General features: G+C 55.7%; 1 protein-coding gene across 1 annotated transcript in view; it reads right to left on the bottom strand.

Moving 5' to 3' along the window:
* LOC147120682 (rab GTPase-activating protein 1-like) overlaps window positions 1–15,489 on the bottom strand; it is a 335,058-nt gene that overhangs the window by 185,616 nt on the left and 133,953 nt on the right. The window contains exon 4 of the mRNA XM_085986863.1: window positions 1,740–1,883. Coding sequence (XP_085842989.1) covers window positions 1,740–1,883 — 144 coding nt within the window. The remainder of the gene's footprint in view (window positions 1–1,739; window positions 1,884–15,489) is intronic.

Below are 15,489 nucleotides of genomic sequence, written 5' to 3'. Positions count from 1 at the left end.
GGTACAATTCTATAGGTGCTGACTGACTAGGGTACAATTCTATAGGTGCTGACTCACTAGGGTACAATTCTATAGGTGCTGACTCACTAGGGTACAATTCTATAGGTGCTGACTGACTAGGGTACAATTCTATAGGTGCTGACTCACTAGGGTACAATTCCATAGGTCCTGACTGACTAGGGTACAATTCTATAGGTGCTGACTGACTAGGGTACAATTCCATAGGTGCTGACTCACTAGGGTACAATTCTATAGGTGCTGACTGACTAGGGTACAATTCTATAGGTGCTGACTCACTAGGGTACAATTCTATAGGTGCTGACTCACTAGGGTACAATTCTATGGGTGCTGACTGACTAGGGTATAATTCTATAGGTGCTGACTCACTAGGGTACAATTCCACAGGTGCAGACTCATTAGGGCACAATTCTATAGGTGCTGACTGACTAGGGTACAATTCTATAGGTGCTGACTCACTAGGGTACAATTCTATAGCTGCTGACTGACTAGGGTACAATTCTATAGGTGCAGACTCATTAGGGCACAATTCTATAGGTGCTGACTGACTAGGGTACAATTCTATTGGTGCTGACTCACTAGGGTACAATTCCATAGGTGCTGACTCACTAGGGTACAATTCCATAGGTGCAGACTCATTAGGGCACAATTCTATAGGTGCTGACTCACTAGGGTACAATTCTATAGGTGCTGACTGACTAGGGTACAATTCTATTGGTGCTGACTCACTAGGGTACAATTCTATAGGTGCTGACTCACTAGGGTACAATTCTATAGGTGCGGACTCACTAGGGTACAATTCTATAGGTGCTGACTCACTAGGGTACAATTCCATAGGTGCTGACTCCCTAGGGTACAATTCCATAGGTGCAGACTCACTAGGGTACAATTCCATAGGTGCAGACTCATTAGGGCACAATTCTATAGGTGCTGACTTACTAGGGTACAATTCTATAGGTGCTGACTGACTAGGGTATAATTCTATAGGTGCTGACTCACTAGGGTACAATTCTATAGGTGCTGACTCACTAGGGTACAATTCCATAGGTGCGGACTCACTAGGGTACAATTCTATAGGTGCTGACTGACTAGGGTATAATTCTATAGGTGCTGACTCACTAGGGTACAATTCCATAGGTGCAGACTCACTAGGGTACAATTCCATAGGTGCTGACTCACTAGGGTACAATTCTATAGGTGCTGACTGACTAGGGTACAATTCTATAGGTGCTGACTCACTAGGGTACAATTCTATAGGTGCTGACTGACTAGGGTACAATTCTATAGGTGCTGACTGACTAGGGTACAATTCTATTGGTGCTGACTCACTAGGGTACAATTCCATAGATACTGACTCACTAGGGTACAATTCTATAGGTGCTGACCCACTAGGGTACAATTCTATTAGTGCTGACTGACTAGGGTACAATTCTATAGGTGCTGACCCACTAGGGTACAATTCTATAGGTGCTGACTGACTAGGGTACAATTCTATAGGTGCTGACTCACTAGGGTATAATTCTATCGGTGCTGACTCACTAGGGTACAATTCTATAGGTGCTACTCACTAGGGTAATGTGTGTGTGAGTAAGCGTGTGTGCATGAGTATGTGTGTGTGTGTGTGTGTGTGTGTGTGTGTGTGTGTGTGTGTGTGTGTGTGTGTGTGAGAGAGAGAGAGTATGAGTGTGTGTGAGAGTGTGCATGACTAGGAGTGTGGTTACCTCAGAGAGCAGCAAATCGATGATGTGGAAAACCATGCAGAGTGGGAACTTGGCGGTGAAGAGCGTGAGGAACCACTGTGAAGCGTACATGTGCGCCTCCAAGTTCAGATCCAAGAAGTGATTGCAGAGTTCGGGCAGCTGTTCCTGCAAACAGTAAACCAAGAATCAGGGGCTTTACTCCAACACATACCTCTGAAAGCAACAGGCAGCCACTGTACAGGCCACTGGCAGCAGAGAACAGCTCAGACTGACTGCTTTTGACACAAACAAGGCAGGATGTCAATTTTCCAAATTAACGAGGAGCAAAGCAAAGTACAAAGGTTTCGGAATGGAGGGAGGGGGGAATATCAGAGAATTGCAGTCTGCTCTTGCATATCATTAAAAATGGCCTCTTGTACAGCATCATTGGCAGTTCACCCAGTTACTCCTTCAGCCTAAATGGTGTAACGGGGTATATTGTGAAAAGAAAAATAGCCGCCAATTACCAGAGTGCAGAAGTAGGAAACGATGAGGAAGGAATCGGAAGGTCAGAGTTCCAACCGATGTAGTTCACTCCCGGACTCTTTACTACATTCCTGTCTGTGCTATTGTTACACAAGCATTAGCCCATTTATTGTAAACGAGCTGGGGGTGCCCGGCGTTGCCAGGGCAATTTTGGGCCGCGCGGTCTTCCTGCCCCTGTATGTCCCCTCTCTCTGTCCCTCCCTCTCCCCCTCACCACGCCCTCCCTCCCCCTCCTCTCCCTGCCTAGCGCCTCAGGCCCGGTGCCGTTGTGATACCGGTGGTGCGGGGCCTAGCGCTTCAGGCCCGGCCGGGCTCTGCAGCCGAGACAGACCCGAGCTGAGCTCCCCCGCGGATCGCGCGGTTTACGGCCGGCCGCTGCCGCTCCCCCGCCCGCTGTGTGTCTCGGGCCGAGCGGTTGTGAGGCGCAGCCCGAGTGAACCCAACTCACCTCCCGCTCCCGGAGCCGCAATGTGTGGGTTTGTTTGGCTGGTGCTGTCGCTGTGGGGATGAAAAAAATGGGGGCGAAGTTTCGGGAGGCTGGAGGATTAGGACCCGCCCGTGACGCACTGATTGGTCAACCATCAGGTGAGTGAACTGTAGGATTGGTCAAGCAGCACGTCACTCAACGCTAATGAGAGGTAGGATTGGTCAAGCGCTAATGAGTGGATTTTTGAACGTTTTTTGTATACTGTCCGAACAATTTTTGTCTGACCAAAAAGTAAATACACCTATTAGAGTCCCCTAATGATAAGCTTTCTTTTGAAATAACATATGTGTAGGTACACTCAATAACTTTTGATTGTATAGCCGGACAGATAGACAGACAGATGTATCCGTTTATATATATATAGATACTACCTGGAGTGCCCGGTGCTGCCAAGGCTTTTTTGAGGGCATGTTGTTGGAAGAGAGAGAGCGAGCGAGCGACTGGGGGGAAGCGAGCGAGCGAGCGACTGGGGGGAAGCGAGCGAACGAGCGACTGGGGGAAGCGAGCGAGCGAGCGACTGGGGGGAAGCGAGCGAGCGAGCGACTGGGGGGAAGCGAGCGAGCGAGCGACTGGGGGGAAGCGAGCGAGCGAGCGACTGGGGGGAAAGCGAGCGAGCGAGCGACTGGGGGGAAGCGAGCGAGCGAGCGACTGGGGGGAAGCGAGCGAGCGAGCGACTGGGGGGAAGCGAGCGAGCGACTGGGGGGAATAGAGCGAGCGACTGGGGGGAATAGAGCGAGCGACTGGGGGGAATAGAGCGAGCGACTGGGGGGAATAGAGCGAGCGACTGGGGGGAATAGAGCGAGCGACGGGGGGAATAGAGCGAGCGACTGGGGGGAATAGAGCGAGCGACTGGGGGGAATAGAGCGAGCGACTGGGGGGAATAGAGAGAGCGACTGGGGGGACGAGAGCGAGCGACTGGGGGGAAGAGAGAGCGCGACTGGGGGGAAGAGAGAACGCGACTGGGGGGAAGAGAGGTCGCGACTGGGGGGAAGAGAGATCGCGACTGGGGGTGAAGAGAGAGCGCGACTGGGGGGAAGAGAGCGCGACTGGGGGGAAGAGAGAGCGCGACTGGGGGGAAGAGAGCGCGCGACTGGGGGGAAGAGAGCGCGCGACTGGGGGGAAGAGAGCGCGCGACTGGGGGGAAGAGAGCGCGCGACTGGGGGGAAGAGAGCGCGCGACTGGGGGGAAGAGAGCGCGCGACTGGGGGGAAGAGAGCGCGCGACTGGGGGGAAGAGAGCGCGCGACTGGGGGGAAGAGAGCGCGCGACTGGGGGGAAGAGAGCGCGCGACTGGGGGGAAGAGAGCGCGCGACTGGGGGGAAGAGAGCGCGCGACTGGGGGGAAGAGAGCGCGCGACTGGGGGGAAGAGAGCGCGCGACTGGGGGGGAAGAGCAAGAGCGACTGGGGGGGAAGAGCTAGAGCGACTGGGGCGAAGCGAGCGAGCGACTGGGGCGAAGCGAGCGAGCGACTGGGGCGAAGCGAGCGAGCGACTGGGGCGAAGCGAGCGAGCGACTGGGGCGAAGCGAGCGAGCGACTGGGGCGAAGCGAGCGAGCGACTGGGGCGAAGCGAGCGAGCGACTGGGGCGAAGCGAGCGAGCGACTGGGGCGAAGCGAGCGAGCGACTGGGGCGAAGCGAGCGAGCGACTGGGGCGAAGCGAGCGAGCGACTGGGGCGAAGCGAGCGAGCGACTGGGGGGAAGCGAGCGAGCGACTGGGGGGAAGCGAGCGAGCGACTGGGGGGAAGCGAGCGAGCGACTGGGGGGAAGCGAGCGAGCGACTGGGGGGAAGCGAGCGAGCGACTGGGGGGAAGCGAGCGAGCGACTGGGGGGAAGCGAGCGAGCGACTGGGGGGAAGCGAGCGAGCGACTGGGGGGAAGCGAGCGAGCGACTGGGGGGAAGCGAGCGAGCGACTGGGGGGAAGCGAGCGAGCGACTGGGGGGAAGCGAGCGAGCGACTGGGGGGAAGCGAGCGAGCGACTGGGGGGAAGCGAGCGAGCGACTGGGGGGAAGCGAGCGAGCGACTGGGGGGAAGCGAGCGAGCGACTGGGGGGAATAGAGCGAGCGACTGGGGGGAATAGAGCGAGCGACTGGGGGGAATAGAGCGAGCGACTGGGGGGAATAGAGCGAGCGACTGGGGGGAATAGAGCGAGCGACTGGGGGGAATAGAGCGAGCGACTGCGGGGAATAGAGCGAGCGACTGCGGGGAATAGAGCGAGCGACTGCGGGGAATAGAGCGAGCGACTGCGGGGAATAGAGCGAGCGACTGGGGGGAATAGAGCGAGCGACTGCGGGGAATAGAGCGAGCGACTGGGGGGAATAGAGCGAGCGACTGGGGCGAAGCGAGCGAGCGACTGGGGGGAAGAGAGCGACGGGGGGAAGAGAGAGAGCGACTGGGGGGAAGAGAGAGAGCGACTGGGGGGAAGAGAGAGAGCGACTGCGGGGAATAGAGCGAGCGACTGCGGGGAATAGAGCGAGCGACTGCGGGGAATAGAGCGAGCGACTGCGGGGAATAGAGCGAGCGACTGCGGGGAATAGAGCGAGCGACTGCGGGGAATAGAGCGAGCGACTGCGGGGAATAGAGCGAGCGACTGCGGGGAATAGAGCGAGCGACTGCGGGGAATAGAGCGAGCGACTGCGGGGAATAGAGCGAGCGACTGCGGGGAATAGAGCGAGCGACTGCGGGGAATAGAGCGAGCGACTGGGGGGAATAGAGCGAGCGACTGGGGGGAATAGAGCGAGCGACTGGGGCGAAGCGAGCGAGCGACTGGGGCGAAGAGAGAGAGCGACTGGGGGGAAGAGAGAGAGAGCGACTGGGGGAAGAGAGAGAGCGACTGGGGGAAGAGAGAGAGCGACTGGGGGAAGAGAGAGAGCGACTGGGGGAAGAGAGAGAGCGACTGGGGGAAGAGAGAGAGCGACTGAGGAAGAGAGAGAGCGACTGGGGGAAGAGAGAGAGCGACTGGGGGAAGAGAGAGAGCGACTGGGGGAAGAGAGAGAGCGACTGGGGGAAGAGAGAGAGCGACTGGGGGAAGAGAGAGAGCGACTGGGGGAAGAGAGAGAGCGACTGGGGGAAGAGAGAGAGCGACTGGGGGAAGAGAGAGAGCGACTGGGGGAAGAGAGAGAGCGACTGGGGGAAGAGAGAGAGCGACTGGGGGAAGAGAGAGAGCGACTGGGGGAAGAGAGAGAGCGACTGGGGGAAGAGAGAGAGCGACTGGGGGAAGAGAGAGAGCGACTGGGGGAAGAGAGAGAGCGACTGGGGGAAGAGAGAGAGCGACTGGGGGAAGAGAGAGAGCGACTGGGGGAAGAGAGAGAGCGACTGGGGGAAGAGAGAGAGCGACTGGGGGGAAGAGAGAGAGCGACTGCGGGGAAGAGAGAGAGCGACTGCGGGGAAGAGAGAGAGCGACTGCGGGGAAGAGAGAGAGCGACTGCGGGGAAGCGAGCGAGCGACTGCGGGGGAGAGAGCGACTGCGGGGAAGAGAGGGAGCGACTGCGGGGAAGAGAGCGAATGGGGGGAAGAGAGCGAATGGGGGGAAGAGAGCGAATGGGGGGAAGAGAGCGAATGGGGGGAAGAGAGCGAATGGGGGGGAAGAGAGAGACCGACTGCGGGGAAGAGAGAGAGCGACTGCGGGGAAGAGAGCGAATGGGGGGAAGAGAGCGAATGGGGGGAAGAGAGCGAATGGGGGGAAGAGAGCGAATGGGGGGAAGAGAGCGAATGGGGGGAAGAGAGCGAATGGGGGGGAAGAGAGAGACCGACTGGGGGGAAGAGAGAGCGCGACTGGGGGGAAGAGAGAGAGCGACTGGGGGGAAGAGAGAGAGCGACTGGGGGGAAGAGAGAGAGCGACTGGGGGGAAGAGAGAGAGCGACTGGGGGGAAGAGAGAGAGCGACTGGGGGGAAGAGAGAGAGCGACTGGGGGGAAGAGAGAGAGCGACTGGGGGGAAGAGAGAGAGCGACTGGGGGGAAGAGAGAGCGCGACTGGGGGGAAGAGAGAGAGCGACTGGGGGGAAGAGAGAGAGCGACTGGGGGGAAGAGAGAGAGCGACTGGGGGGAAGAGAGAGAGCGACTGGGGGGAAGAGAGAGAGCGACTGGGGGGAAGAGAGAGAGCGACTGGGGGGAAGAGAGAGAGCGACTGGGGGGAAGAGAGAGAGCGACTGGGGGGAAGAGAGAGAGCGACTGGGGGGAAGAGAGAGAGCGACTGGGGGGAAGAGAGAGAGCGACTGGGGGGAAGAGAGAGAGCGACTGGGGGGAAGAGAGAGAGCGACTGGGGGGAAGGGAGAGAGCGACTGGGGGGAAGGGAGAGAGCGACTGGGGGGAAGAGAGAGAGCGACTGGGGGGAAGAGAGAGAGCGACTGGGGGGAAGAGAGAGAGCGACTGGGGGGAAGAGAGAGAGCGACTGGGGGGAAGAGAGAGAGCGACTGGGGGGAAGAGAGAGAGCGACTGGGGGGAAGAGAGAGAGCGACTGGGGGGAAGAGAGAGAGCGACTGGGGGGAATAGAGCGAGCGACTGCGGGGAATAGAGCGAGCGACTGCGGGGAATAGAGCGAGCGACTGCGGGGAATAGAGCGAGCGACTGCGGGGAATAGAGCGAGCGACTGGGGGGAATAGAGCGAGCGACTGGGGGGAATAGAGCGAGCGACTGGGGGGAATAGAGCGAGCGACTGGGGGGAATAGAGCGAGCGACTGGGGCGAAGCGAGCGAGCGACTGGGGGGGAAGAGAGAGAGCGACTGGGGGGAAGAGAGAGAGAGCGACTGGGGGAAGAGAGAGAGCGACTGGGGGAAGAGAGAGAGCGACTGGGGGAAGAGAGAGAGCGACTGGGGGAAGAGAGAGAGCGACTGGGGGAAGAGAGAGAGCGACTGGGGGAAGAGAGAGAGCGACTGGGGGAAGAGAGAGAGCGACTGAGGAAGAGAGAGAGCGACTGGGGGAAGAGAGAGAGCGACTGGGGGAAGAGAGAGAGCGACTGGGGGAAGAGAGAGAGCGACTGGGGGAAGAGAGAGAGCGACTGGGGGAAGAGAGAGAGCGACTGGGGGAAGAGAGAGAGCGACTGGGGGAAGAGAGAGAGCGACTGGGGGAAGAGAGAGAGCGACTGGGGGAAGAGAGAGAGCGACTGGGGGAAGAGAGAGAGCGACTGGGGGAAGAGAGAGAGCGACTGGGGGAAGAGAGAGAGCGACTGGGGGAAGAGAGAGAGCGACTGGGGGAAGAGAGAGAGCGACTGGGGGAAGAGAGAGAGCGACTGGGGGAAGAGAGAGAGCGACTGGGGGAAGAGAGAGAGCGACTGGGGGAAGAGAGAGAGCGACTGGGGGAAGAGAGAGAGCGACTGGGGGAAGAGAGAGAGCGACTGGGGGAAGAGAGAGAGCGACTGCGGGGAAGAGAGAGAGCGACTGCGGGGAAGAGAGAGAGCGACTGCGGGGAAGAGAGAGAGCGACTGCGGGGAAGCGAGCGAGCGACTGCGGGGAAGCGAGCGAGCGACTGCGGGGGAGAGAGCGACTGCGGGGAAGAGAGAGAGCGACTGCGGGGAAGAGAGAGAGCGACTGCGGGGAAGAGAGAGAGCGACTGCGGGGAAGAGAGAGAGCGACTGCGGGGAAGAGAGAGAGCGACTGCGGGGAAGAGAGCGAATGGGGGGAAGAGAGCGAATGGGGGAAGAGAGCGAATGGGGGGAAGAGAGCGAATGGGGGGAAGAGAGCGAATGGGGGGAAGAGAGCGAATGGGGGGTGTGGTAAACCACTGTCATACCTGTCTGTGTCTGTATGTGTATTCCACTAGGTACAGGTCTGGACATGCCTCGGCTGACTCCTCCCACTATTCCAGGTATATAAGTGACTACCTCCCAGTCCCTTAGTATTCTGGACGGGTCGACCACTCGAGACAAGACCTTCATTCTTTAGTTAATAAAAGCCTGATTGTTACTCGCTCAACTTCAGTCTTTTGAGTAATTGATGGCGCATCAGGGGGGAAGAGAGAGACCGACTGGGGGGAAGAGAGAGCGCGACTGGGGGGAAGAGAGAGAGCGACTGGGGGGAAGAGAGAGAGCGACTGGGGGGAAGAGAGAGAGCGACTGGGGGGAAGAGAGAGAGCGACTGGGGGGAAGAGAGAGAGCGACTGGGGGGAAGAGAGAGAGCGACTGGGGGGAAGAGAGAGAGCGACTGGGGGGAAGAGAGAGAGCGACTGGGGGGAAGAGAGAGAGCGACTGGGGGGAAGAGAGAGAGCGACTGGGGGGAAGAGAGAGAGCGACTGGGGGGAAGAGAGAGAGCGACTGGGGGGAAGAGAGAGAGCGACTGGGGGGAAGAGAGAGAGCGACTGGGGGGAAGAGAGAGAGCGACTGGGGGGAAGAGAGAGAGCGACTGGGGGGAAGAGAGAGAGCGACTGGGGGGAAGAGAGAGAGCGACTGGGGGGAAGAGAGAGAGCGACTGGGGGGAAGAGAGAGAGCGACTGGGGGGAAGGGAGAGAGCGACTGGGGGGAAGGGAGAGAGCGACTGGGGGGAAGGGAGAGAGCGACTGGGGGGAAGGGAGAGAGCGACTGGGGGGAAGGGAGAGAGCGACTGGGGGGAAGAGAGAGAGCGACTGGGGGGAAGAGAGAGAGCGACTGGGGGGAAGAGAGAGAGCGACTGGGGGGAAGAGAGAGAGCGACTGGGGGGAAGCGAGCGAGCGACTGGGGGGAAGCGAGCGAGCGACTGGGGGGAAGCGAGCGAGCGACTGGGGGGAAGCGAGCGAGCGACTGGGGGGAAGCGAGCGAGCGACTGGGGGGAAGCGAGCGAGCGACTGGGGGGAAGCGAGCGAGCGACTGGGGGGAAGCGAGCGAGCGACTGGGGGGAAGCGAGCGAGCGACTGGGGGGAAGCGAGCGAGCGACTGGGGGGAAGCGAGCGAGCGACTGGGGGGAAGCGAGCGAGCGACTGGGGGGAAGCGAGCGAGCGACTGGGGGGAAGCGAGCGAGCGACTGGGGGGAAGCGAGCGAGCGACTGGGGGGAAGCGAGCGAGCGACTGGGGGGAAGCGAGCGAGCGACTGGGGGGAAGCGAGCGAGCGACTGGGGGGAAGCGAGAGAGCGACTGGGGGGAAGCGAGAGAGCGACTGGGGGGAAGCGAGAGAGCGACTGGGGGGAAGAGAGAGAGCGACTGGGGGGAAGAGAGAGAGCGACTGGGGGGAAGAGAGAGAGCGACTGGGGGGAAGAGAGAGAGCGACTGGGGGGAAGAGAGAGCGCGACTGGGGGGAAGAGAGAGCGCGACTGGGGGGAAGAGAGAGAGCGACTGGGGGGAAGAGAGAGAGCGACTGGGGGGAAGAGAGAGAGCGACTGGGGGGAAGAGAGACAGCGACTGGGGGGAAGAGAGACAGCGACTGGGGGGAAGAGAGACAGCGACTGGGGGGGAAGAGAGACAGCGACTGGGGGGAAGAGAGACAGCGACTGGGGGGAAGAGAGACAGCGACTGGGGGGAAGAGAGAGAGCGAGTGGGGGGAAGAGAGAGAGCGACTGGGGGGGAAGAGAGAGAGCGACTGGGGGGGGAAGAGGGAGCGCGACTGGGGGGAAGAGAGAGCGCGACTGGGGGGAAGAGAGAGCGCGACTGGGGGGAAGAGAGAGCGCGACTGGGGGGAAGAGAGAGCGCGACTGGGGGGAAGAGAGAGCGCGACTGGGGGGAAGAGAGAGGAGGGGGGAGGAGCTGGGGGGGAGGGAAGGGGGAGGGGCGGAGGGAGGGGGCGAGGGGAGGAGAGAAGGGGGGCAAGGAATGGGGGCAGGGGGTTAGAGAATGGGGGAGGGGGGAGAGAAGGGGGGAGGGGGAGAGAAGGGGGGGGAGAGAAGGGGGGAGGGGGGAGAGAAGGGGGAGAGAAGCGGGGGAGGGGGGGAGAGAATGGGGGGAGGGGGGAGAGAGAAGGAGAGAGAGAGACAGAGGGAAGGAGAGAGAGAGGGCGAGTGGCCCGCGGCCGCAAATGGAGCCAAGCCCCGGGAACAGGCGTGAGCCGGCTTGAGGCTGTGAGAGACGGCCACGCCCGGTTGCCGGGGTAACCCTTCCCCCCCTTCCAAGCACCGGCCGCACCGCCCCGCCCCGCACTCCCGAGAGCCCCGCTCTGTGAGCCACGGCCGGCCCGCCCCGCACTCCCGAGAGCCCCGCTCTCCGAGCCCCGCCCCCCCACCCGAGCCGGCTTCAAGACCGCTGAGCGGGGAAGAGAGAGAGAGAGAGACGCCGCATCTCAGCTGCTGGCTTCCCGCGCTCCGTGCGTCGCCTGCTGCGCGCGCACCCTGTGCATGTCCCGTGACCCTCGCCGGTGCCCCGGGTAACGTGACGGGGGGGACTGGCGGGGGGAGGGGGGGAGAGAGGAGCTTACCAGAAGCCGTGGGACAATTACCTAGCTCGGGCGTGGCTGTGCAGGAGAGACCCAAGCTTTGAGGCCTCGGCTTTGAGGCCTTACAAAAACGGGGAAAGGTCGGAAAAAGAATCATCAGGTTAGAGAAAATATTTACAAATGAATGGACTTTTTTTTAAAACAATTTAATCAAAGCAATTTTTTTTTTTGCTGGAAATGTAGATTTGAAAAGAAACACGCAGAAAGTGGGAAAAAGAATGGAATCAAGATGGCGGCCACTCACCTCGGTTCAGAACGATAAGGCCCGCCCACACACGCACCGATTGGTCAATCGTCCTGTCACTCGACTCTAGGAGGGCCCACCTGCACGCGCGACGAACCCGCCCCCGCGACGCAGTGATTGGTCGACCGTCGGGTCGCTCGACCGTACGATTGGTCGACCTCGATGTCACTCGATGCTAATGAGCGGATAATGAGCGGAAATTTGAACTTTTTTTGGATACCGCGGGCGCAATTTTTGTCTCACCGAAACGTAAATACGCTTATGACCGTTCTGGAATCGTAAGCTTTCTTTTGATGTGACGCACGTGTAGGTACGCTCTATAACTTGCGAGTGTATAGCCGGACAGACAGACAGACGGAAGGACAGACAGACAGACAGAGAGATCGATCCTTTTATTTATATATATATATAGATAGATAGATAGATGGGTGAAAGTAGCACAGACGGAGGGAATGTAGGATAGCAAAATACTGCAGATGCTGGAAATCCGAAATAACAACAGAAAATGCTGGAAAAACTCAGCAGGCCAGGCAACATCCGTGGAGAGAAATTAGAGTTGACGGTTCGGGTCGAAACCCTTTTTCAAAACTGGAAAGGGAATAAAATAGATCGAAGGCAGGGCTGCGATAGAACAAAAGAAGTAAAAGAGACATTAAGAGGTATTCAAAACCAGACGAAATAGTAATAGGACAAGGAGACAAAAGACGGCTGAGATTAGGTGTGCAGTGTACTGGCAGGATGGGAGAGAGAGAAAAAAAAGGAAAAGGTGGGGGGGTGGGGGGGGGGGGGGGCGGCGAAGGGAAGACCCAAAACAAAGGGGTGGAAAAAATATAAGTAAAAATGTAATAGGGGCCGAGGTTATGATCTGAAATTGTTGAACTCGATATTGAGTCCGGAAGGCTGCAAAGTGCCTAATCGGAAGATGAGGGAATATAGTACCAGCTCGTTAAACACTCACACATGAAGCTTCATCAATTGGACGTTGTACACTGGGGTGAGGAGATTTTACCCCATTTGCAGGAACCACATCGTTTTTTGCATTTGCACAATGTTAAATTACATAAATTCATTATATGATTTCTTTTTTAAAAGTGTGCCTCTATAAGTTTATTCGAAGCTGTGTTCTGTCGACAGGCTCTTTTGACACTTGTTTTTAAAGAGTGTGACACAGAAATCTGAAGGTATGATCACGTGACAGAAATCTGTAACTATGACCATGTGACAGGCAAGTGTGACAGAAATTTAATTATGATCACGTGACAGATGAGAGTGACAGAAATCTGTAATTATGACCATGTGACAGGTGAGGTGTGACAGGAATCTGTAATTATGATCATGTGACAGGAGAGAGTGACAGAAATCTGTAATTATCATGTGACAGGTGAGAGAGACAGAAATCTGTAATTATGATCATGTGACAGGTGAGGTGCGACAGAAATCTATAATTATGATCATGTGACAGACGAGTATGACAGAACTCTAATTATGACCATGTGGCAGGTGAGGTGTGACAGAAATCTGTAATTATGATCATGTGACAGGTGAGTGACAGAAATCTGTAATTATGATCATGTGACAGGTGAGTGACAGAAATCTGTAATTATGATCATGTGACAGGTGAGTGACAGAAATCTAATTATGACCATGTGACAGGTGAGGTGTGACAGAAATCTGTAATTATGATCATGTGACAGGTGAGTGACAGAAATCTGTAATTATGATCATGTGACAGGTGAGTGACAGAAATCTGTAATTATGATCATGTGACAGGTGAGTGACAGAAATCTAATTATGACCATGTGACAGGTGAGGTGTGACAGAAATCTGTAATTATGATCATGTGACAGGTGAGTGACAGAAATCTGTAATTATGATCATGTGACAGGTGAGTGACAGAAATCTGTAATTATGATCATGTGACAGGTGAGAGTGACAGAAATCTGTAATTATGATCATGTGACAGGTGAGAGTGACAGAAATCTATAATTATGATCATGTGACAGGTGAGGTGTGACAGAAATCTGTAATTATGATCATGTGACAGGTGAGGCGTGACAGAAATCTGTAACTATGACCATGTGACAGACGCGTGTGACAGAAATCTGTAATTATGATCACGTGACAGGCGAATGTGACAGAAATTGGTAACTGTGTGTAAGCCGTTGTTCAATTGACAGCACTCTCGCTTTGAGTCAGAAGGTTGTGGGTTCAAGTCCCACTCCAGAGACTTGACACAAAATCTAGGCTGACACTCCAGTGCAGTGCTGAGGGAGTGCTGCACTGTCAGAGGTGTCGCCTTTTGGATGAGATGTTAAACCAAGGCCCCGCCTACTCTCTCAGATGGACGTAAAAGATCCCGTGGCCCTATTTCGAAGAAGAGCAGGGGAGTTATCCCCACTGTCCTGGTCAATATTTATCCCTCAATCAACATCACTAAAACAGATTATCTGGTCATTATCACATTGCTGTTTGTGGGAGCTTGCTGTGCGCAGTTGGCTGCAGGCGAATGTGATGGGCATGTGCTGAAGCTTTCATGTGAATAGATTTCTGTTTAATTTATAATTTCACAATTTAAAACTTCTTTTCCTGGGGAATAGACCCAGGCCTTCGCATCTCGATGGTTTTAGTAACACAGTGTGGGCCATTTACCCAGTAGCAATTATATTGCTTAAATAAATTAATAAAATAAAAAGTTTAAAGGCCCAAATTTAAATTCTAGTTTTTGAGAACTTATTTTAAACTTCATTACCACAAATAATTGCAGTAAATCACACCTGTTATTCAACTTCCTTTCTTCCTGTATTGAAAGAATCCCATTACTGGTCCTGTGAATCACCCTCCAATGCTTGCCTTATTTGCTTCAATAGGTTCACAATGATTCATGTAAATTCAGGTTCAGACACAACTTTAATTTCATATCAACAGCTGCAGTCAGACTCTATGTAGATGTTAATAATCCATATCTCTACTCCTGCACTACAGCTTCAGATTAAGCATCTTAGAAGTGTCAGCGGTGGCTCATTTGGCAGCACTCCAGAGACTTGAGCACTAAATCCAGGCTGACACACCAGTGCAGTACAGGAGGCTTTGGTTTATCCGGAGGTTGCATGTCCTGAAACCTCGATCTACCGGCAGAAATCAGGAGCCGTTCTGTTAGGTTGTTTTTCTTCTCGTGGCTTTTTTTTTCCCCAACAGTCAGGCTTTGGAAAGTCTCTCTGAAGCTGTTGCTAAGCTACAGAGACGCTTCCAAGGTACGGGCCGACTGTTTGAAGCTGTTGCTAAGCAACAGTGTTTGTTGTCAGATACGGAGATGAAAATCTCCGTATGCTTCAACATTAACTTTGTATGTCCGGCAGTTTTGATAGATCGGCAACAGCTCGGTCCCGTCGGTGCCGGATATAACGAAGTTTCCTGTACTGAGGGAGTGCTGCACTGTCTGAGGTGCTGTCTTTCAGAAGAAACATTAAACTGAGGCCCCGTCTGCTCTCTCAGGTGGACGTAAAAGATCCCACAGCACCATTTCGAAGGGGAGCAGCGGAGTTCTCCTCAGTGTCCTGGCCAATATTTATCCCTCAACCAACATCATGAAAAACAGGACTGCATTTACTGCAATTCAAAAGTATTTAATTGGCTGTAAAGTGCTTTGGGACATCCTGAGGTCGTGAAAGTGTGAAAATTACAGTCTTTCAAGTAAACCAGAGTGAACAACTACTCCCAGTCTAGATGGGTGAGAGCAGGATTGCATGATGGGGTTGCGCTTCAACCTACCGGTGTTAAACAGGGGTTGTGGATCGCCCGCCCGTTATAGAAACCGCTCCACTTTCACTTCCAACTATCTCAATGGATATGACAACCGGGCTGTTTCTCTAATAACAACAACAGCTTGCAGTTATACAGCGCCTTTAAAGTAGTAAAACGTCCCAAGGCGCTGCACAGGAGCGTTATCAAACAAAATTTGACACCGAGCCACATAAGAATATATTAGGACAGATGACCAAGAGCTTGGTCAGAGAGCGTCTTAAAGGAGGAAAAAGAGGTGGAGAGATGACCAAGAGCTTGGTCAGAGAGCGTCTTAAAGGAGGAAAAAGAGGTGGAGAGGTTTAGGCAGGGATTTCCAGAGCTTAGGGCCTTAGCAGCTGAAGGCACGGCCACCAATGGTGGAGCAATTAAAATCAGGAATGCTCAAGAGGCCAGA

The sequence above is a fragment of the Somniosus microcephalus genome, chromosome 4 (genome assembly GCF_052327205.1).
Source record: "Somniosus microcephalus isolate GS21.2 chromosome 4, FLI_Smic_1.0, whole genome shotgun sequence".
In the NCBI taxonomy this organism is placed as follows: Eukaryota; Metazoa; Chordata; class Chondrichthyes; order Squaliformes; family Somniosidae; genus Somniosus; species Somniosus microcephalus.
This window is presented reverse-complemented; position numbering and strand designations above follow the sequence as displayed.